The 24,470-nt window shown below is 49.0% G+C and overlaps 1 protein-coding gene across 2 annotated transcripts in view; it reads left to right on the top strand.

The window, feature by feature from the left end:
* Window positions 1-24,470, top strand: part of LOC8032616 — a 265,009-nt gene that overhangs the window by 15,286 nt on the left and 225,253 nt on the right. Inside the window, exon 1 of one of the 2 annotated variants that reach the window (XM_029970299.4) lies at window positions 8,718-9,422. The exons of the other annotated variant lie outside the window; for it this stretch is intronic. Within the exon in view, the coding sequence (XP_029826159.2) occupies window positions 9,294-9,422 (129 nt within the window). The 5' untranslated portion in view covers window positions 8,718-9,293. Of the gene's footprint in view, window positions 1-8,717; window positions 9,423-24,470 lie in introns of those variants that run through there. 2 annotated transcript variants of the gene reach the window in all.

Genomic DNA, 24,470 nt, shown 5'->3' with positions numbered 1-24,470 from the left:
GTTTCTTCGTTTAACCGATGCCCTAAAAGTCATCCCGGTAATTCTCTCCTGCGGTGGCCCGGTGATAGTCGCGGAGTTGTAGAGGGAAAGAAATCGAAGTGTACTCCGTTTCGTCTTACAATGGACCGCGGACGACTACGAGCCATCGAAGCCGATTCAGTGTCGTGAGAGTCACAGGCACGTTACCGCTTAAATCTAACGGCGTTACAGTTAACGTTGGAAGCTAGGTGGTGCAAGCTGCCCCCCTTTACAGTTCCAAAGGCTACGGCCACTGTCATCATCGATCCATCCATCCTCGCAGGTCGCGTGAGCGAGATATTAACGACGCAGTATATGCCAAGACGTTCGTCAGCGTGAATCGATTTTCACGGCAAATCGTGGATGCGTGGAGGTGAACGAACCTGAGACTGCGTATTTCTTGCGGTACCCTTCGGTTGTGCATATATGGCCCGAGGGTCTACCGCAGGCACTTCTTACATAGCCGCCTCGGTAAGAAGCACCGGACGGGCAATAAAAGGATTGGCTCTTACTTCGTGGGAGAAGGAAGGCGTGACGTTTACACGCAGGTGTGATGATCGATGGCCAAATTGGCAAGGACAGAGTGAAAACGATTCCAGGTGGGTAATGGGCTGTCGCGCGTACGATAAGCGGGTCTCCTGATTCCTCTTTGTGTGTTTAGAGAGAGAAAGAAAGAAGAGGAAAACAACGAAGAAACAAACGCTGGATTAAACGCCTTGTAATTGGGATTTCGCGCAGATGCAATTTTGCTAGATCGATTGAAATCGGGATAATGGACTCGATTTAGCTCAATCGCGGTAGCGGTGACTTCTCGATAAGGAGATGGGTGAAACTGGAAGAGCAACTTGGGAAACTCATTTTAAAATACGAGTCTGTTGAACAAACAATGCGGAAAGGCTTTAAACTATCTGTTTTTTTTTGTTTTTTTCTCGTTTGACAACCGTTTTGCCGTTTTAATTCGCGGAAATATGAATATAGGAACCAATCGTCCCAATTGCACGCACGAATGACGCTCTAATTACCTTGAAATAAAGAGTTCGTTATGCCCGGTCGATGTATACGAGGGTAAATAAAAAAATTATTCGCACATTATATATATATTTTTTTTATTTTGTTCACACAAATAAGGGGTTTGTACAAGTATGTAATGTTTCTACGTAGCGTCCTTCCTTTTCGATGCACTTGGTCCAGCGGTCCACAATGTTGCGTATTCTCTCCGAGAAAGAGGCTGGCCGTTCAACGATTTACGCTCCGCTTCCCTCAGTGACGGGCGCCCTGGTCCCTCCTCGTGCATCACGCTTGTCCGGCAACTTTTACGCTTATCGATCCACTTTTGCACACTTCTACCCGGTACGGCACTGTCCCCGTACTCTGTCGTAAGCCTCCGATGAACCTCAGCCTTTAGGACACTTTCCGACCAGCGAAATTCGGATCCCTGCTCTTTGTTCCTCCTTAGTGCACGCTGCTGGCGGGGAGCGGCCGTGTTTACACTGAAATAGAAGCGAGAAAAATGACGCCATCGTGGTCAAACTTCGGTATGTGACCACAGTAGTATCAACTCTAAATGCATGCGCAGAAGACAGTATAGAAAACTTAAAATATGTGTTGTGGCGAAAGTGCGGGTAATATTTTGACTTCTCCCCGTGGAATCGTTTTCTAGAAGTCATTTTTCCGACTAAGCATTTTATAAACAACTGCCTTTAAGTGCAAAAAAAAAAAACGACAACAACAACAAAAAACTTCAGAATAAAAAAAGAAAGAAAAGAGAATCGGAAAGTTTTCGCGCTATCTACGAAAATGAGTGCCAAGGGCCATGCGGCAATTTCGAAGGAAGAAAGTAAAATAAAATAATAATCTGTATGCATCCCCGAGGGGTTGCGACACTACAGAAAGGCCGTTGGCCTGTAACTGAGGTCCGCGGTGCCGCATTACTACAGACAACACAAAAATCGTGCACAAAAACGAACGAACAAACGCATTAAAAAGAATATCCGCGGTGAAACCCTGCATCCTATAATTACATCCTCAGCGCGCGAAAACGACGAAGGCTGGAACGCGCGCAAGTACACGGGAGGTGTGGTTAGCGGTTAGCCTGACGGCGATACGGTCTAATCTACGCCTTTTTAAAGGCACAGCCTAATCCGGCTTAGCATCGTCGCCGCGTTGACGTAATGCGCGGGTTCGGCCGACGGGAAAATACGGCGACGGAAATGAAATGTCCGGCTCCTAATATCGCGTGCACGGTCTATTATACGATCGCGCCCACGCCGACATCGTACGAGTCGGTTTGTCCTGTTGGATTTCTCTCGCTTGCCAGCGCGTTCGGAGTTCGGTACAGCCGGCTGACCTTCTAGCAAGAGCTCTCCGAAAATGTAAATTTATTTATTTATTTATTTATGAGATACCCCGCTGCGCCGAGGCATTGAAGCAAGGGAGGAGTTTTACAATTGACCGATATTATCGGTCACGTATCAGTACATCAGCACAGGTAAATACATTTCAGCTGTCTGCTTCAGTAACATAGATGAAGATCATCCACACGTCGGCATGCGTCATTACAAGATGGAACACGTCAGCGCAATGCGCTTAGAAAATCAAATATTCACGATTCATCTATATATATAAAAAAAAGTTATCAACTGATACTACATCTTCAGGCAGGTACGTTCCATTCGGATATGGTTTCGGGGAAAAAAAAAGAAAAGTTCATGTGGTTTGTCCGGCGTTTTATTTCGCGTGTATTTTCGCCTTGGTCCCACCTATCTGAGATGTAATGGGGCGTTTTCAGATGTACGTATTTGTTAACTCCGGTTAGATTGTTATAAATAGCTTAAATAGGTTTCCTTCTGCCTTTTTCTACGTCTAGTATTACGAGATTCCATTTCGATAGAAGCTTTCATTTGTGTGACACTTTCTTGCGTATTTTCTTATTTTTTGAAAATAAACCTAACTGCTCTATTTTGTATGACCTCGATCTTATCTATTTCTGGTGCGAGTCCCACACGGCGCTTGCATGCTCTAAATGAGGTCTCACCGATGCACGATACGCCGCTTCTTTTAGAATTTCGGTAGCTGTGTGTACGTTCCGGATGACTACACTATAAAAACCCTGCCAGCTTTATTAAGAATCATATTTATGTGTTCATTAAAACGCAGGTCCTCAGAAAGTATAACACCTAGGTATTTAAATTCAGGCACTTTTTGTAGCGGGTTCCTTCCGATGGCGTAAAATAAATTAATTTTTTTTCTACTAAATGTGACACGAACGTATTTTCCAGTGTCTAAATTTGGTTGCCAATTCTGGCACCATAGACTGATACGATCCAAGTCCTGTTGCAAGTGACAAAGGAGCGGTATTAATTACTTGTTGTTCCGTAAATTACACAGTCATCCGCGAATAACCTGATATTAGAAAAGGGCAGAGGATGCTACATCATCAATGAAGAATAAAAATAATAGTAGCCACAAAACAGACCCCCCGAGGGACACCCGAAGTTACATCCACATACTTAGATTTCTTACCTCCCAAGAAGACGCGTTGTTTTCTCTCACTCGGGTAGTCAGTCTTCTATCCGTCCAGCCCCCAAAGTAATTGTGTTGTGTTCGCTTAGACTGCGGGAAGTTAGTCTGCCTCAGTGGGCGTCTTGTGTCTTCGCTGTAGATAAGACATATTGCCAGTAAAGTACCACTGGTAGCCTCGAGTCTTTACAACGTGCATGACGCAGTGGGGGTACACGACCGCACGCCGGCGGTACGGTGCTCACCAAGATTGAAACGGGCAGAGTAATACTTTCGCTATACTTTATTTCCCGAGTGGCAAATGTCGACAGGTTTTCGTTGAAGTCTTGTTTCACGCCTTTTCAGCGATGTTAAAAACTAGCAGTGCGTCAGAAGAAAATTGTTTTAGAATTTATGTACGTTGCCGTAAATTCGGAAGAAAAAAAAAAAAAAAAAAACGACGAAAAAAAAAAAAAGGATAGACGAGGCGCGGTGTCATATACATCGTTGATATTATTCGCAACTTGGTTCCTTTGGTCGACATTTCGTCATTGCATTACGCCTGGGAATGGATAAGGGGGCGGGGGGGGGGGGGGGGGGGTAATTTGTACACTTCTTTTTTTTTTTTTTTTTCAGGAGGGAAGCTGAAGGCAGACCCTATGTTTTCACTATAATTGGTGTTTTTCGCTTTCTATGTTGCCTTCAGCGTACGGGCATTCGTGCCGTCTTTCTTTGTGCTAATGCACTTGGCTTGACAAAAAGCTGCACATATACGCTGCCATGCCCCTAACTTGCGTAAAGTGACAAAAAAAAAAATAGAAGACTATCTTTCCACATATAGTAATAGAGTTTAGCGGTCCGTGGTAGAGGTAGGAGGCGTCAGCCAGATGGGCTCGCTGTGTTAAGTCTGCGCCTCGGAATGCGTTGAAAATAGCCCGCCCGCGCTGACCCGGGCCTCAGTCCGGCAGGCTATTGTTGATCGGGGAGCGCAGCGCCGTGGTTTTTGGACGAACGCGAAGTTCCTGCGGGCTTGCCATATGGAGGCACGGAGGTAGGAAATCGGGTGTTCTGAAAGAGATGCTCGCTTATAGAAGCATAAGTGTACAGTCACCCATCTTCGAAACTATGTATAATGCCTGATTCACCTGGTGCGGGTTTTACTTGCAACTTCGCAGTTGCAACGTTACCCCTGTAACAAAAAAAATGAAAAAAAAAATGGCAGTGCTTAACTTTGCAATTACGAAATTGCGGAGGAAAGCTACTACTACGCATGCGCAGGGCTTTCCTGGGATGTATCTCTTTGCCGGGTTGTGAAGTATATTTATCGTGCTGACAATAAAAATAAAACTTCGGGACTTTATACTTTTTTTTTTCACTCGAAATGTGGATATATTACAGTCGGAAATATAAGATAATAATAAAAAAAAATAGAGCTTATATAAAACAAATTGCTGTAAAGTTTAAAAGCGCGCAATCTAAAAATGAACTACAACTGCCTGTAAGTCCTCTTGCGTATAGTTGACGCATTCCCGTCGGATATACGGAGTATGATATACGAGGGACCATTGGTTTAAATGTGGGGGCCTTTGTCCGCTTCGCTTATTTGCCGTGGGTTTGCGTTCGAGCGCTCTTTTCTCTAAAACAGTGGTGGAACTGCTGCGCCATTTGCGCCAAACTGCGCCGGAACGAAAAATCTGCTACACGCTGCTGGAAAGGCTGTATTTGTGCACAATTTGCGCCATGTCAGCGCCAAAATGGACCTGTTCTCGAGAAGGGAACTGAAAGCAGGTGGCATTGTTGGTGGTGCCACTGAAAATTAGAAAAGTAGTTTTTTTTATGTTTAAGTATTATGTTCGAAGAGTAGGGATGCGCGAATATTTAATTTTCGAATAATAGTTTCAAATAATACGCTATTTGATATTCGCTTCAAAAAAAAATTGGCTTGCTCTTTATGTTTATACAGCCTTGATGGAGATGGGCCTCAACGGGTAATGGGTCTCTTAGCTGTAGATGAGAAATTTAGCCAGTGCGGTACACCCGCTAACCTGGGATTTTTATCGTGCATCACGCAGTAGTGATCACACGAACGCGTGCCGGTACGAAACTCATCCAGATCGAAACGGGCGGGGGCGGCGGGGATCGAACCCAGGAGGTTCCCAGCGCAAGCTTTCGCTCCACGCTCCGAGCTGAGACGCGTTAGCCCACTCGGCCACTTCCTCCCTATATTCGGTTCAAAATAAACTGCGATATTCGTACTTTTCGAGTTGTTCATCGCGGCGGGTTAGCCCCCTTGAGTGCGCTTCTCCTCACGCACGGGTGAACGGCGGAGAAGCAGTACCCGCGGAGCTGACACCGCGATCTCGCGGCTCTCCTCGCCGCAGCACACTTAGACGATAAACGCACCTTTAAAGTGGTATAGCGCACAAACAAACCTAATGCATAAAAATATGCATTTTTGATTGTTGATATTTGAGGAAGATCTTCTAAATTTAACTGGTGCTATTATGCAAGGGTACATGTTAGGCAGCGACGTTCTAACAACTTGTGTTCATTATTTGAGTTTTTTTTTTAAATTTATAATTGAAGAAAATATTTTCATGTACCAAGAAGATTTATAAATCCCCTCACTTAGGTATGGCTGGGCTCCTTTATAGGTTTAATTTTATGTAAAATCTGTCGTTTACTTGGCATCCCAATGTAGGTATTGAACTCTCTGAGGTCACAGCCTATAAATCTAGCTAGGTTGAATTTAACAGAGCTAAAAAGTGGGCAATTAGAAGCTTGGGAACAGCCTTCGCAAATTCGGCTGAATTTTTGTTTAAGTATCGTGTAATAGTGTATTAGTGAAAGACGCGAAGAAAAGTGCAGAAACTATTCAATACTTCATTAAAATATATTCGGCCAAAACAACTATTCACTGGAATTTGCTTCGAACCCAAAATCCATTATTTTCACATGACTAACGAAGAGTTAACGGATTTTGTGCTAACGGTGCTCACATGGATCGCAATAAATAGCTAGTGCTACTCGTTGTGATCGATTGCAGTAGCCAGTGCTCCGCTTAGCTGCTCTATGAGTAGTAGCAGGCTGGATACGAATGATGAGCCACATTCAACACAAAAGTGTCTGTTTGATGTCGAAATCGCGACAGTTACGTCATCGTGATACAAATCCTACAAAGTAGCCAAAAACATCTTTTTGCGTGAAACACACACCGAAGATGCCATCGGTGCTCCTAAAAGATTGAGACATTGCAACATTACCGGCGTATGATTGTTCAGTTAAAAAATAAATATCTGTAGCGTCTAGGTCTCCTGTAGGAATGGAACTTTAAATCGTTTCCCAACACTCGAACAACTTCAGTTTTTTTTTTTTTTCCACAGGCTAACTTTCAGAGATCGTATAAAGATTTTGACACGAAAGCTCAAAATTGTTTGCTCCGAAAGTGGAAATCTCAGCTTCAAAACACGTTTTTCCCGCTGCTATAACAGCTGCTCCAAATCACCAATTGTCAATTCCACCGCTGTAAGAATACAGCAAGCTTTAGAAGGCCTCGTGACGATACATCGTGATTTATTAACCCCGTTCTAAATCTCGTGAGAGTCTTTTGTAATCGGCCAGGAAAAATGCTTCGATGCTGTTTAACTCGTCATTTGCAACAAGGTTATTGTTGTACTGAGCCATGTTTTTGTTTTCTTCGTTTTGTATTTTACCGTATAGAGCCTTGGAGAAAAGCGAAGTACTAAAACAGAAATTCTGTGCATTTATTAAGAAAGAAATTACGCGTGATGTATATTTTAGTGTACGGCAACATAGGTTTTTTATTGTCTTTCGGATAAAACCGTTCCCAGGTCAATTCGTCAGGTAGTTTCTGACAAATAAGTAAAAAAAAAAAAGAAAAAAAAAAGTTACCATAGAGGTTGCGTAGGGCTTGGGGAGCTGTGATATCCTTTTAATGAATGTTACGATTAAATTTGATTTATTAGTTGTAACCTCGAGCGCATTATTCCGGTCAAAGTTTGCCAATTAACTGTTCTTGACGTGGCTGACGCGCTCGATCCCACATTCACATGAAACGTCATCGGCAATCCAATCCATAGTGGACTCCGAACTTGGGCATGGAGTCCACTCGAAAGCACCCGCCCTCCCAGCTAACGCTTATCTCGTTGTTTGACTAGATTTATAGCGTGTGTGGTTTCTTTTGTCTTCGAGCTCCCGATAATCTCGTCATTAAACCGCGACAAATCACACTATTACAAGATTCTGATACCCTATTGTACGGAGCAATGTTCGTCGATGTTTACCCTTCTTATCGGTTTGTGGTGCGCTTGACCGTGTTGGGGTTGGTCTTATCTCCGGCTGAATGGTGAGAGTCATGGAAGCGATGGATAAGAGGGGCGAAAGGGAGCCTTTCGTACGAATTTCGGGTGGGCAAGAGGTCCCCGATAGGCGTAAAAGCGGCGTTGATAGCGTCGTAATCTGAACCCTGAAGCACGGAGAAGTACAATAATCTAACCAAATCGCGGGCATACTTTCTTCTTGCAATTCCACGTTCCTAACGTAGCCTGCGTGGTTTCGCTCGTTGAATTCGGTCGGCTCTGACTTGTGGCTTTCCGTTGGACTCTGTATTTTAAAATTAAATATAGTTTCGCCGCATTTTTTTTTTGTCACGGATTAGGTTAATTTATTTTGTCAGTGCAATTTATTTGAATACTAAACGCGGATTATGCTAATTGTCGATCTCTCGCTCCATCAGTGGTAGGACACAGTTCGTAGGTACCCGAAGAACATATTTTAGAGTCGTGGAGAAGTTATCAGACAAGGTAGCAAGTTTCTTGAAAATTGCAATTTGGTCGGGGGGTTGCTGGTAGAATAGCATTAATGATTCCCTAGAATGGCCACCTTGTGAAGTGACTGCTGGCTAGTTTATTGCAACTGAGTTTAGGGGGCGGGGGGGGGGGGGGGGGGTAAGGAGGAGTAGTAGTCTGCAAAGAATAGAGAGTCAGCCTTCGTTTTGTGACGTCACCGCGAAGTCTTTCCTACTCGCAACTTGAGTGTTTCATCTGCCAGGTACTGTTTTGGTTTCTCTGGTCCCGCTATCCAGTGGCGCCGTCTGCGAGCCGCCTCGCGAAGCGCTCGTCCGTCTCCTTCCCCTCCCCGCCGCCTTCGGCGCTGACGACGTCGCTCGCTCTGGCGGGCGAGCGCGAGCGAAATGTCCCGTTGGCGGATGCCCTCCCTCCGTCCCAGTCGGGCGGTCGGGCCAGTTCGCTTCCGTGCGTTGAACCGCTCGGTTCCCTACCCGCTGCACCTGGCGCCAGCTTCGCCCCCGTCTCCCGGCGATGTAAACACGGAGCGCGGCGGTGACCACGCGACAAGGCAAAACTCCTCGACGGATGAAGTGGACCGTCGTTTGGATTGCCCTCGTCGAGAGCGGCCCCCTTCCTCCCTGCTCGTGCGATCGGTGATTTCCGTGGCCAGGTAGACGCCGGTGCTACCAAACAACAAAAAGTTGGGCCGAATCGTCGACACCGTTGCCTGGTGTTTGGTGCGTCGCGACGGCGTTGACCGGCAGCCGCGGTGTGGTGGCCAGCCAGCGTCGCTACCGGCGTCGCAGCGTCTCGGCGGCCGGTGTGTTGCTGGCTGCGGCGGCTTCGTGCCCGTTCGGATTGCACGAGGATCGGCCGGGATCGCGCGAGCGCCGTCGCGTCCGATGGGCGCAGGAGGTGTGCCGTGCTAGCCCCGGTGTGTCGGCCGAGTGTCGCGGCCCGGCTTGGCCCATGGCCCCGATGCCACCGCTCGGGGGCCTGGTAGGCGACGACACGACCACCGCCGCAGCTACTTCTTCGCTCGTGCTGCGAGGCGTGCTGGCGGCGTCGGCCTGCGGACGCTTTTTCACCTGGAACCCGGTGAGTGTTCTTCGGTGGCTGAAAGGGCGAGTTTCCTGCTGCGCGCGGTGTAGCTGGTTTCGATGTAAGCCGCGAGGCATCGCAACACGGAGTTAGTGTCTCGTGTTGTCGGTGTTTCATTACTGAAATGTTCGAGTTAAAATAACGCACACGCTCCGTCTCATACTGTGTAGTACGCAGTCAGCTGCTGGCGCCAGCGCGTGGAATTAAGCCATTGTTTCATTGGCGCGACAGAACGTGCAACTGTACCACCAGCCCTCACGCTGGCGCCAGCAGAAGCTTTGGCAACGTTTACGCACGAAACGGAGCACAGAATAATCAAAGCCTGTCAACAACCTCCTCACGCGACGTCTTCGGATCTAATTGGACTGGACACGATGTCCAGCCGTACGATGACACAGCACACTGTGGTGACATCGACATTCTAGTGCACGGGCTTCGATTACTCGAGGTGGTGTGGGTTCGAACGAAGCTGTTTCCGAACCAGCTCGCCTGCCTGCTTTCTCCCCTTGCAGTAGCGCATTTCCGCGTTTGGCGTGGATTGATCCGTAACGGAATAACTGCGATCGGCAGTCGCTCCAAACTTTCTCTTCTGTAACCGTTCGGCGTAGTGCAGTCAGACGGGCTGACCCTTTTGTGCGCGGAGCGTTCTTTGTACGATGCGAGAGTGTGTTTTCCTGGCGGCTGTGGGTAGGAAAGCGCGTCCGCTGCCCCGGAGAAAGGTGTTTGCGGTATGCAACCGATCGCTGAAAACGCCACCCGCGCGCGCTCCTGTGTGCGCGATGAAACTGTTTTCGTTTTGCAGTTAATAAAGAGGTTGTGCGAGTACTGCTTCGAATCTCTAGCTTCAACGCTGCCCAAAGACCAGGTGGATCTTGGTGTTCCTTCGCGCTGTGAAGGTTAGGAACGACGCAGCGCTATACGATTGGAACGAAAAACTATGTTCCGCGCATAACTAAATGAGTCGGAAGCTGTCAAGTCGTTTAGGTACACCTTTCTCTCTCCCCCTCTTTCGTTCCCATTTTTATTCGGCCTTGGAGTCTATCGGCGCAGATTGGATAAGACAGACTGGCAGTCCTAATAAAGACGCTTCGTGTCGGACTTGCAGCGCGTTCGCTCTGACGCAGCAATATGCGAGTGTGCTCGTTCCGTGACCGAACCGCAGGTGCACACGGCGGTGTTCGCGCACGTGGCGTTCGGCTTCATCCGTGGGCGCTCCGCATGATCGCGGCCGGGCGAGGGCGTGCGCCGCATTTGCATGTTCGCAGTCCGTGCACCGGCTGGCACGGCGTCCGAGATGGGAATCGACGTGCCTATCAACAGGAGTGACGACCTTGCCTCGGCGCTCTCGCTTCTCTCGTGGCCCCGAGGCAGTAGCTGTAACGCGTTACGTGTATGTAACGAGGCGACTGGTAACGTGGTAAATTGTTTTCGGTAACGCATTAGATATCTAAATGAGAAACGAGTAGTAAGTTTTGTTTCTTTTGAATTTGTTTTATAAATTATTATAAACACTGAGATCACTCTGGAAAAGTTCACTTGTTGTGGAAGTTAGTATCTGGCGGCTTATCGCTGAAAAATAATACCGAATAATAAAGTAACGTTCGTTAGATTTTGCAAGTAACGGTAACGATGTTCGTTACTTTGGAGGACGATGAGGAGTCTCGGTAACAGGTTAATTTGTTTGACGAAATAACGAGTCACGCTTTTTCGTTACATATTTTCGGTAACGGGCACAACGCTGTTGTTACGTGGCGTTTCGGACAGCTCGAGTTGCGAGAGACGGGTGCGCTTTCCGCGTGGGGTTGTCGAGTCGTAGTGGTGGCGGTCATTCGATCGGTCGTAGCGTCGTGGTGCCAAGAGGCGCGAGAAAGTCGGGAAGAGTACGCCAAAGGCGCGAGGGCGTCTGGTATTAGGTTGCTCGTGCTGGCGACCTTCTGCGAACGGGAACCGGGCGCTGCGGCGACGAGGCGCTTCGACAACGCAGTGAGCGCGTCTGTGTGTGTAGCCGAGTGGGCGACCGTGTCCGCTCACTCTTCGCCGAAGCGGTGACGAAACGCGCGGCGTGCATGCATCGCCATGTTTGCAGTGATGTGATTGCTGCGCCAATTGCGCCAAACTGCGCCCAGGGGCTAACCCTGCTACATCCTGCTACATTTTGCCAAAATATCGGTGATCTGCGCCAAGCCTGCGCCAAAAGACCAATTTTGATCGTCTTTCAAAACCGAAACTAAACTGAGTACTGTAATTGAGCATGCATGAATGAGAGGTAGCGCAAGCGGCCGGCCAACAAAAAGTACCCTGTATCAATCGTCCATCCGGGCTGCATAGTTTTTCCCGCCACCTCTCGTTTCACGCTCTCGTCGTTCATGTGTCTCGTCTCGCGCCTTTAAAGAAAAAAAAAAATTCAACGATAGACGCGGGCGTGTGTTGACGCTTCAGTGCTTCAGTCGTTGTACAAAGCGCTCCAAGTACTTTTTGACCCTGACTCGCGATGTCTTGTTTTGACCTGACTCGCTCAGGTTCTTTTTTTCTGTGTGTTTAGCTTGTACCTCGCCTGCCGGCCTGGCAAGCACGTGCAACTGGACAGTTTTTTGTCGTATGCTGGACAGTTACATTTTGTGTACAATTTTGGGAACCAGTTGGTGACGGAGCGGAGTGGCATGGTGTCTGTTTCGATCGAACAGCCATCTCCGCTCGCGCGACGAAGCAAGTGCAAATGCAAGCCTGCTGAAGTTGCCCTCATGTGCATGCGAACATGACTGCACGACAGAAGCACCAGCCGGGACGCGTGCAACCCATTGTTTTACGTTTGCTTACCTTTGACGAAAATCTGGCACGTCGGGAACCAGTAAAACGGTGTCAAGCGGTTTTTCGGAATTGCTCGGCAATGCCCACAGCACTGTTCACTTGAGGATGTCTCAATGGCTCTTTGGAGGCATTGAAAGTGGGAATTCATTGCTAGCCAAAGGCAGGCGGTAGTCAACCTAATGCTGCGATATTTACTAATAAGCTGGTCATTTTCAAATAAATTTTAATATGTGTAGTTTGGTTCTTTTTTTATCTATAACGGTACATATATATGTATAATTTAACAGAACCATTGCAAAATGTGTCATATCATTGGCATTTCAGTTACATGTTGAAAGACTCCGTGGACGTACCAACCAGGGGGGCAAGGGGGGTGCTTGTCGCCCCCTCCCCCCCCCCCCCCCGCCCCCCCCCCCCCCCCCCCCCCCCCCCCGAAACAGCCGCCGCTGGCACTGGCCGGCAGCGTCCAAGGAATACCAAGGGCACTGCCCCCCGGCCCTGGGGAGGGAGGGGGGGGGGGGCGGGTGTCTGGTTTGCCCCCCCCCCCCCCCCCCCCCCACACACTTAAAAACAAGTTGGTACGCCACTGAAGACTCCCAGGTGGTCCAACTTGACCATAATTTGTTTATTGCGGCGAGCGAAGTGTCCTTTGTTCGTGCAGCACTTAAAACGAATATGTTTATTTTTTAAGAATATCTGCTCCAAAAGCCACTTTTGCTGCTCCTAAACACTGGTTTGGCTGCTCCAAAAGCCACTTTTGCTGCTCCAAAACACTGTTTTGGGTGCTCCAAAGGCCAATTTCGCTGCTCCAAAACACCGTTTTGGCTGCTCCAAAAGGTGCTCCAAAACGGCTTGGGCCAATCACATCACTGTGTTTGTAAACATTGGACGCGGGCTTGGGGCGGCGGTGTCCTTTGAGCAGCCACGATCTCGGTTCAAGTGCCTGCCGTGTATACGGATCTTGATTTTCATCGTGCGCACTAGGCGTGCAGTCGAAACAGACGGCACTTTCGCTTTTTATTTCGTAATTTTGTTCCTTCATCTTTAGATACGTGTGGGGGGTGTTCACTCGACGCCATATTTGAGCGCGCTGTAGAGCGCGGATACTCGGAACCAGCTGGCATTTATTGACTGCGAATACCGGCAGTCCGTGAAATCGCGTTGCAGAAGAACCGTGCAAGCTCGCCGTCAGCACGCGCTCGGCAACCACGGACTCGGCAATGCCCGCCAGTGATTTCCCTACACACCCTCTAGGGGGTGTGAACCCCCGAGTCCTTGTTTCTTTCGAGGCACCCCATTAATTCGCAATGACGCCTCTATTCGCAATGCCCCCTCCCCTCCCTCTCCCCTGATTTCACTTCCTGAAGAAACCCCTGGCGGTGGCCACCAGTGAAAAGGGTTAGATACGGTATATTCTCTGGCGACCGTTAAGCGGGGGTCACACTGCTTATACAAACGTACAAAAGAAAGTCTGCGAACAAATTCGAACGCGTGTCACCACGAGACTGGTGCTTCGAATGCCGCATGCAACGAGTTCGAGCAGAAACTCGGCACGCGGCATTCGAACCACGGATACTGCGGTAGCTCATGCACGCTTTAGGGACCATAGCCAAGTCCGTTGCTTTGAGCGCGAGCATGACGGCGAGATTCCGCGGTATCTTTGCGACGTGCATTCCACGCGATCAAAGATCGTTCTGAGCGTGCACTGTGAACAGTGGACTCGAATATGGCGTCCAGTAAATGCCCCCTCTTGCGTCATGTACGGAAAACTGCTCAAACGAAGACTGTGTTTGCCGGAGACACGATGAGAGAATTGTCTCCGCGCATCGAGCATGTTCGAAGCAGGTGTGCTTCATGTGCTTCGAAACATTGTTCTCGCTCAACGGTTCCCTGCTTGGCAATGGCCAGCGGTCGCTGTCGGTGTGACCGCTGTTCGGCGTACTTACGATCCCGTTTATCTCTGTTCGCGGAATGGAATTGAGCGAAGGCGCGTCGCGCTGCCAAACATACCGGGGCGTCGCGCGCTTGCCAGAAAAGTAATTTTCCGGAAGGGTGCGCAGGGAAGAGGCGCGCGCGTTTGTTGGCTCGTCATCGGTCTTTCGCGTCCCGGTTCTACCTGCTGCTGCTGCATGCTGCTGCTGCCAGTGACGCGTCAGGCCCTGGAATGGCAAACAAAGTCCAGCTGCGGTGAATGGCGAGGCGGCGGCGCCCCCCGGCCGATCGGCGCCCCCCCGCGTAATCCAAGTTGCGGCAGGGTTTCCCGCGAAGTGTTGATATGCGCGGGCTGCCCATCGACCGAACGAGCTCGTCGACTAGACGGCGCGCTCAAACGTGATTAGCTCTCGCATCAGGGAGATCAATTAGAGGGAGATGGTGCGATACGATATATAGGAGCAGTGATGGAGGAGAAATTTCGGGAACGGGTACATGTGGAAGGTAGGAGAACCGTAGAGAGTAGCAGTCCAGCTTGTGACATCGTGGATTTTGGACAAAGACAATGGGAAGAGTCCCTAGTAGCACGTCGACAGGCACAGATGGTATCCCAATCAAGCTGGTGAAAAATTTGGGTCCTAAAAATAAAAAAAATAAAAAAAGGTAGTGAGCACTATAGCAAAAGAAAATATTCCAGATAAATGGACGCTTAGTAGGATGAGTATGATATATAAGGGAAAGGGAGATAAGTCTGATATTAGGAATTATCGTCCCATAACCTTAACACCAGTTATTTACAGGTTGGTAATGCAGATTATAAAGAACAGACTGGAGGAATGGGTAGATTGCGAGGGCATACTGGGCGAGTTATAGAACGGGTTACGGAAACAAAGTAGGTTGGAGGTCAATATATTTTCTCTAACACAGTGTATAGAAATAGCGCAAAAACAAAACAGACAGCTCTGGCTGGCATTTCTGGATATCAAGGGTGCCTATGACAATGTGAACCAAAGGAACCTGTGGGGCATAGTGGAGAGCTTAAACCTAGGTGAAGGACTAACAGCCCTATTACGGAACATTTACAAAGATAATAAGGTGATTATAACATAAGGAAAGGCGACGGGGAAAATAGAGATAAGACGAGGACTTAGGCAGGGGTGCCCGTTTCGCCTTTGCTGTTTATGTTGTATCAGAGAGGATTGGAGGATAGACTAGAGAAGAGTGGGATTGGATTCGACCTTTCGTACAGTAAACTAGGCCAAAAAATTCGGCAATCCTTACCGGGATTGATGTATGCGGATGATATCGTACTAATAGGTAACAACAGGACCGAGTTGCAGGAATTAATGAGCATCTGTGGTAAGGAAGGAGAGGAATTGGGTATAGAATTCAGTAGTGAAAACTCAGCAGTCATTATTTTTAACGATGATGGTGTTGAGAGGCTGAAGATGCAGAATATTACAGTTGAGAGAGCTAGTAAATACAAGTATCTAGGAGTATGGATATGTGATGGTGCAGAATATCTCGGTGAGCATGAAAAGTATATAATAGGTAAGGGCAACAGAAATGCAGCTGTAATGAAAAATAGAACACTTTGGAATTACAACAGGTATGAGGTGGTGAGAGCGATTTGGAAAGGGGGTCATGGTGCCTGGCTTGACTTTTGGAAGCGCAGTGCTATGCATGAAATCCGAAGTGCATGCAAGACTAGAAATAAAACAGCGCGGAGTAGGTAGGCTGGCTTTGGGGGCACATTGTAAAATGCCAAACCAGGGAGTACAAGAATGACATGGGATGGGCGTCTTTTGAGAGCAGGGAAGCGGGGAGCAAGGTAGAATTTCAGGATCGGTTGAGGCAAATGGATGGGGACCAATGGGCACGAAAGGTTTTCAGCTATTTATACATGAAGAGTATAGACAAAAAGTGGAGACAGCGCACTAGGAAATTAAGAGGAAAATTTTTAGGCTATAGTGGAGATGCGGGAGAGCAGGTCTCAGTTAAGAAGAAAGTTAAGGCCGCAGAAAGAGATCGGTGGCTAGAGGGAATGCAGACAAAGACGGCTCTGGAAAGCTATAGATTAAACAAAACAATTATTGCCAAAGAAAGCATTTATGACAATTCTAGGGGAACCTCATTCTTGTTTGAGGCGAGGACTGGTGCTCTGCGAACCAGAACATACAGAGCGAAGTACCTGGAAATAGATACAGTGTGCACTGCTTGTGGAGAGGAGGACGAGACGGCTGAGCACTTGATACTATACTGTAAAGGGCTTCACCCTATGCCTACCGAAGACAACATAGATTTAATAAAGTCATTGGGTTTTAGAGACAGCGAAGGGAGAGTGGATTTCATTACCAAGCAAAGATTAAGTGAATGGTGGCAGAAAGCGTAGGTATATTCTTATTAACTGATGGGAAGGGGGTTTCATAGCCTCACTTTATTTGCAGTGCGGAGTGAATATAGATTTCACATTTAAATATTCTAAGCTTAAATGGTAAAACAAAATGGCTAGGTGGTGTAAGCTACCGCCCGATCCAAAGGGCTCAGCCGGATTCATCCATCCATCCATCCAGCGGTGCGCGGTAATCGTGCTGCGAGCCGATCAGCGTACTTCAACTCCGCGACGTTGTTGTTGCCCTTGCAGCGTTGCGAGAGAGACTGCGAATGCAACGTACAGAAGGCAGTCCGGAGGCACTGTCTGAAACGCGTTTCTTTCGTGTCACATTGGATGTATACCCAGATCTGTCTGCAGTCGTGTTCGTAGCATACATAGCGTGGTTTGAACATGCGTTAGGCGTGTCCGCAGGTGATTCCGTCATCATGTGTGCGGCAAACATCTTTTCTTTTGTATGATGTCTCAGCGGTGGGACTTAATTCCGTTATAACTTGGCAAAGAAAGAACGCTGACATCCGGGTGTGGTGATGCCGTTACGTGCAGGTAGATGAGGCTATTCACGGGGCTCCGATCATTCTGGGTGACGGTGGGAAGTTCCCGCCAACGGTGTACGTTGCCGGTTGCCGCACTCGGGACGCTCCGATCCGTTCGCTGGGACCGTTCCTTTGGCCGGCTGCCGAGTTATGCCGAAACGAAGGCTCTTCCGCGGTGCACCGAGGGGGCATTCAAAGGACGCGGAGTGAAACTTGATTTACCCGATTCTTCCAAGTTCGAACTCGTGCCATTGGCGGGCGGCTGGGATTACAGAAAGGCTACCCTTCCGAGATCGGCGCAACAATGCGGCCCCGCATGAAAGGGGATGCCAGTCTGGGCAGCGGCAGCTCTGGCGGACAAAGGAGCCACCATCGATCAAAGCCGCGCTCTCGGTATTCGCCAGTCGGATTATCCGAACATGATCTCGAACGTGAAAGCTACCCGGAGGGAGCTCTCTTTTCGACAAAGCCGAAAACAACAACAACAACACTGAACTCGTTCAGTGGCGAGCAACTGAACAGGGAACTCGCTCGTTTGAAGCTGGGCGGCAGTTTCCCTTTTGCGGTGCAGACCGGTGCTTTCTCTGTCGGTCGCTTTTCTGCTTGGCGTTTCATCCATCCCAAAGCTTCCCCGGCTGTAAGCGCGTTTTCGTTTACACCAGGTTTATCCAAAATTTCTGGCGAAGGGTGCGGATCGGAGACATGTCGCTGTCTCGGGGGCCAGGAAAAAGACTAAAAAAGAACAAGGTGAACGAATACATCTACTTTATTTATAAATCCTATATCTATCTAATTATAAAATTGCACGATAATTGGGACCCAGAAAACTCATCAGGCATGAACCAAATGCGTAGGAACTTTGAGACATGATCCAGCAGGGAAGAAGACTAATGAGAATGATAGCACTGATGCTGCCAGTATGCAATAGGAACGACAGAGTACACGGAGCACAATGTACACGGGAACGCAAAGGAATTTTAGCGTATATATATATATATATAGTTGGGAATTAAAAAAAAACAGTGCGAAAGGGCGAGGACCAGACGAACAAGTAACACGGACGCGGTCACCGTAAGTTCTCCGCAAGCAGAATTTTGCCCGCGGCCCGGGGTTTCGAGACCCCTGGTTTACACAATAAGTCGTCTCTTCATTGACCTTGCTCCTATTCCCTTATTTTGACGAATCGCGTAGATGCGGCTTAAATAATAACCTGCCCACATTCTGTCATGTTAAAGTACTATTTTTCTGCTGTTGTGCAAAATTTCCCAGTTTTTTTTTCTAGTACTTTTTATGTAAGATATTACAGTATGTCCAACGATCCACGAATGTTACATGCCTGTATGCTCGTGTCATTAATTTTTGTTTCTGCGGTCACCTGGTTACCAATTATATTATCGAGCATATTTTTATCGAAAGGATTCTCTCTAATCACTAGTCTACTGACATCGGAGAAAGCGGTGTAGGAAAATGAGGTGAATTTGGGGGAATATCGCGAACATCGGCGCTTAGATGCAGTCCTGGATATTGGCTGCCCCACCAAAGTCGAGCATTATCAAAATTTTAAAAATGATTTCGCGTAGGACGATCTGTCAGGGCCTCCCTTTCGTACCGGCACGAAATAGAGTAACCCCGGGGGACGTGGCACGAGAGAACATTAGAGTTGCCGACGATTGCGGGGCACCGTCTCGACACGAAGCATGTACGCGAGGAAAGACTGCGCTCGGCAGTGCGCTTAGCGGGGATCGATCCGAGCGTCGCTGCTGCTGCAGCACGACCCATTTGCATGCAGCGTGCACGACCTTGCCGGGCCGATTGTGTCTCGGTCTAGCCCTCCTTGGTATTCGGACGGGCACGCCGATGCAGCTCCGGTGAACTCACCGGCGTCTCGAGGATTGCGTAACGGGCTCCGACCTCACTCCGGTGATTGGCTGCCGAGACTCGGAAGACGCGAAAACGGGTGCCCTATTTCGACGCTTCCCTCGGAGCGCTATGCGAGTCCGTGGTAGACGCCGCGGGGGACTGCCGTGTAATCGCTGGGAGGAGGTGTTGCAGCTGTCTTGCCACCAGCGAGAGCTTCGTACTTTCGACGCGGCGCCTGGAACGGTTTACCGTGTCCAAAAAAGTGATCCCCCGATTTCCGCCTGGTGACGTCATATATGCGTCACGCTGTCGCCGGTCGCGATCCTGGCGGCGTCCCCAGCAGCGGTGGTAGAGGCGGCAGACGCCCGTTCTGCCGCGGGTCGCTCTTCAACTTGACAGTGCAGGAAAGCCTCGACAGCGAGGAGTTGGTACGCCTTGACGAATGCGACACTCGCGTTCGGTCCTGCTTTTCGCCAGCATATCTACGACCAACCGCCAGGATCGCGACGTCCGGCAGCGTGACACTCTGGCTTTCGTGACGTCATTTGTTGCCATTTTGCACCGTTCTTGCGATAAGACCCCAGCTTCTCGGGGGAGTTTTGAGGGCGTTTTCGCAACCGAGGCACGACGGAAGGCAAGCTGGAGGCTTCGCATCCGAAAGGGAGTCCTGCGCTTCTTGTCTTGTCAGTGGACAACTTCTTGACCTTGTATGGTTACTGACAGAAGGAGAACAGCAACGAGGTGTTTCGGTTGTCCAGCCACCAGCGTGAGCTTGCTGCCTTCCGTAACTCTTCGGCTTCTCTCGTGAAATTTGAGCGTGCAGACGCACCCAGAGCACGACGAAAGGCAGCGTGCTTGCGCTGAATTTGTAGTAACTAGCGTGAGTAGCCGTGATTTTGTGCGTTTAGTAGCGGCTCGCACTCTTTGCTCACTCGGAGTAAAGAAGTCGAATACGAACGGCTTCTTCAATGTCACGGAGAGACGAACGATCTTTTGTGTGTAATATCGTTACGGTTATGACCTTTCCTCGCGAGCGGAACACGAATGTAGTACTCCCGTTCTAAAACCTTAAAGGCAATTATTTCTGTTTTTTATCGATTTTACGAAGGTTCGTAGTTTTCACGACTCTCTAGGTAAGAAATGAGGCTGGGCCGTATCACGCTAACCCTTATCATCGTTTTATTCCGTAGAATTCGGGAGTTTTCGTAGACCGCGTTTCTGCTAAGCCTTCGGCAACGAAGAAGCGGCTACTGCGCCTGCGCGCCGACGGCATTGACTGTAGAGTTCCGGGTATCGTAGCGCGTTGCGGAGAGCGTTGCGGGACGGTGAAAACGGTTTACGGAAACTCCCTATCGTCGAAGGCTTCCAGCCTTTAAAAAAAAAGAAAGAAAAGATATTTAGCCGGGCGAAGGAAATCCGTCGCTTCTCTCTCCGGCGTGTGTTCGACAAAGGAACTGGTGATCTACGCGAAGAATGCGCGAATAATCAAGAACAGAAGGGAGAGGGGCCGAGAAGCGAGCGTGTCCCACAGGGGTGGCCGCCGCAAATGGCTCGCCGTCGGACGGCGGCCCGGCTGGGCCCCGAGATCGCGCTTTGTTGCGCGCACGCCGGAATCGGCCTCGACCCCGTTTTTCACGACCGAGCTTTCTGACGACGACGAAGCCGCCCAGAAGCGAGGAAGAAGCCGATGGAAAATAAAAATCAAAAAGGTGCTAAGATTTTTTTGTTTTTTTTGTTAATATTTTGTCGGATAGTTTGCGCGCCGCTTGTGGCGGCGTAGCGCGCATTGGCGTTGATTGCCTCGAAACGTGTGTGGGACGTTTTCGCTCGCTCGTCCTTTCGCGCTTTCATTTTTTTCTGTTTGTTTGGTAGGCAATAATAATAATGATGTCGCTTTGCTTCGTGGGCCGTGCGTCTCTTTGTCTGGATTTGTCGCCCTTGGCGTGTATACAGCGGCGTCTAGCGCTCTCTCGCTGTGCGGTTGTCCGGTGTGCGCATTTGGGAAAGCTAGAAGTCGTGGTGTCTTGTCGTTGAGATTTCACCACCTTGCTTCTACCGTGGCGCGAAACGGATAAATGTTTCTCCCCCTCGATGGAATGTTGCGGAAGTTGGTGGCGAGGCGGTCTTTGTGTCGCGCAGTGTGGCCTTGGGATTCATTACCGTGGTTCGCGAGGAACACGGAGAAAGCGGTTATCCCATCTGTGTCAGGGCGTTCCGACGCGTACCGGCTGATTGTGCACGCTCGGGGATGACGTCGCGTCGCTTCTAAGGTTCGGCTTTGACACGGCGTTGCAGCACGACGGACTCCGTAGCTGTTTGTAGATGTAGCCTGTTACAACATGGGAAGCGAACTCCTAGAGATAGATTATGTATGTCACTGTGCGCTTAACGTTCTTCTGACGTCATGGAGATGGAGGACAAGCCGCTAGCACTTTTTTTTACAAGATGGCGGCTACCCACGAAAGCGACGCTCCACCTAAATGCCCCCATCCGTTTTGGGCGCATCGGAGATTGAGCACAGCGCGTTGTCTTTTGTAAGTGAAGTCTTTCTCGTAGCTCTTAATGTTTCAACAGATAGCGCTTCTTCAGTGCATGTTGTACGGGGTTGCGGCTGTAGGAACTGGTACAACGGTGTTCAGGCCCGAGTGGTCGAATGCCATGCTGAGGGCTCTGGATACGTCGAGCTGTTAAAAATGAATTTGGAATGAACTGCCACGTTTTCTGTCGTTGCGGTGTGTCGTTGCGGTGAGAATTCTAAGCCATGGAATGGCTTAGAATTCTCGAGGAACCGCGTAAGGAATTTTTCCCCCTTTGGCTGTGGGACCGCACATTTAGTCGAACGTCGTTTCGTCTAACGCTGCTTCATCAAAGCCGTTTCGTCGAGCGCTCGCAGAACCGGAATTACCCCTTCTTATTTTTTATTGCCCGAATCGGGCGCAAACTAAGGAAGTACGTTTCATTGTGCTTTCGTAGATAACGACACATGCTTGGCAGGCACGGCAACAAAGTCGCAAGTTCAGGTACGTAACAATGATCAAGAGTGACATTTTTCATACCCTCCAAAGTGCAATGTTCTGGTTTCTAACTTACCTCCTACGTCTTTTTATGGCTCCCGAGTGTTTGGTCTATATCGTTACCTATGCTCTGCGTCGTTCCCTGTTTTGGATGTTGCCAACATTCCAAACAGGCACAGACAGAAAAGGAATGGGCGATAAAACGTAAGAGTTGTCATCACATGGCAAAGTACTTGGGTGTGGAGAGGCGCGTATACGCGTTTTCATAATGCGCCATACCAGAAATATAGAAAAGAAAAATAAAAAGAAATTTGATGAAACGGCCGTGAGCAGTTCGATGAAACGTCCTGGAACCCTTTGATATGACACCCACCCGGTTGTCTCAGATCGCATTGCCTCACTCTGCCTTGACTTTGCCCGATGCAGTAATAATTGTGTTGCGTGTATGTTTAGCCAGTGGGAAGTAGTCAGCCCCAATAAGCGATCGAGGGCCGGCTTGTTAGAGCAGCGTCTCAGCCGAGACTCGGTGAAAGAAAGCACCGCAAAGGCTGCAGATAGGCGCGCGGGCGTCTTGAGACGCGGTTTGAGTCCCGCTCAGCTCGTGTTCTGGCTTTGGCAGTGCTTCAGCCACGCAGTCTCAGCTGAGACGCTGTTTCTAGGTCTCGGCTTAGCGGTTAAACGGGGCATAGTTTGCGTCAGCATAGCCGCCATGGCGCGTCTTGCTGCGTCTCAAAATGAGCGCGACGCCTATGCGGACGCGTCTGTCGCTCCGCGGCGTCTCTCGTGGAGCTTCGGTCGGTTGCCGCTTGGAGCGGGTCGGTGACTCGCTAACGATGACGTTCGGTCTGTCTCCCGCAGAAGTGGGGGATGCCGATAACGACGGCGTCGAACCGCCGACCGAGTGGAATATATTGCAGTGCGCCCTGTCGCGAAAATTCGTTTCCGCCTCGCTTTTTTTTCTTTCGGATTTGCCTCGTTGCTTTCTATTCCGCGTCGGCTCGCTTCTTCTGACGGTCGCCCGGCGTCGTGTGTCTCCCCCCTTTCTGGGCTCGCTTTGCCTGAGGAACGAGTTCTGCCGCCGTCGATCTGTCAGTGCGAACAGCTGCATGCGGCATCGCCCAACGGGACCCCAACGACGGCCACTGATTGGCCGTGCCTCTTTTTTTTTTTTCTTTTCGTCGCACTGTGAGCGAGAAGTCGTCGGGGGTCCCGACACGTTCGAGATAGAAACTAACCTGTTTCGAACTTATTTTCTATTTTTTTTTTTTTTTCATTTTTTTGTGGGGCAGGTTTTTCTCGTCTTAGAAATTCGGATTGATCCTTGTGGCACGCGTAGCACAGTTGAAACACGTAAATAGGTCTTTGAAATTGGACAAAAATATAAAAAAATGCGAGTATCGCAACCCCCCTTTTTATTCAAAGAGGAAATATGATTGGACGTTGATGTTCGACTATGTACACAATTTTGATTTCGAAAGAAAAAATAATATATATATATATGATTTTTTTCCTTGTGTTTTTTTACGGCTCTGTTATAGTCGACGTTAAGCGGAGGGAACTTGCGCAGAACGCTCTTTTCATTGGCCGGCGAGCAAGAACTCGGTATCTGCGATCAATCAGTATCTGTGTGCGCTACGCTACGCCGCGTTTGCTACGCTCGACGTCGGAGTTTAGAGGGCGAGGCACACACTAACGTTAAGTCCGACCGGGCTCGGGGGTCGCTATGGCAACAGCCGAGTCGGCTTCAACAGAACCCGTTTTTACCCGGTTTTGTTGCCATAGCAACCCTCGCACTGGGTCGGACTCAACACCAGTCTGTGGATCGCCCTTAACGGAGCCTTTCGTGTATAAAAACGTCATGCGGAGAATTTTAGTGAGCCGCCCGAATCAGCTAGCTCGTTTAACAGAAAATGTGGAACACTAACCGAGCCAGACTCGGAGATATTGAAAGTTTCTACTGCTCATGTCAAACGTGACGTGCGTGCTCAAACTATCTCAAACTACCGCGGAGTCCGCCATTTTCATGATTAGCGACGTTAGTTGTGATATCTCGGTTGGCGAGTGACCCCAAACCTTGCACGTTCTCGGTACGTGGGTTGGCTCCTAGGGTACCGCCACTGGTACTCCGTCATAATGTGAACTGAGATTTATCTCAAAACATGTTCCCCGCGGGTAAAAACAGTCTGCGAATCCGTTGGCGATCCCGACTGTGCAAATGCCTCTCGGCTTGCACTGGTTCGCCGATTTTGAAAGGACCTTCGCTCTGAATGCATTTGAAATGCCCATGAAACAAAAACCCGTTTCAAAAATTGTATATATATATTTTTTTTTAATGTTGAAGGCTTTTTAAATTTCCGCGAATCGGGGATATTGCACTGATTCGCCGCCTTACAGATGCTCAGCAGTGACATATTAACTTTTCTTGTTATCCCTTAGGCAGGCGCTATAGGTCGTTCGAAATAGTTACGTACGTCGTGCCAGAGTGCGAAAGCTCCGACAGAAT

This window comes from Ixodes scapularis, unplaced genomic scaffold, assembly GCF_016920785.2.
Source record: "Ixodes scapularis isolate PalLabHiFi unplaced genomic scaffold, ASM1692078v2 PGA_scaffold1__304_contigs__length_218370807, whole genome shotgun sequence".
Lineage (NCBI taxonomy): Eukaryota > Metazoa > Arthropoda > Arachnida > Ixodida > Ixodidae > Ixodes > Ixodes scapularis.
Note: the sequence above shows the minus strand (reverse complement) of the source record. Positions and strands in the feature narration are given on the sequence as shown.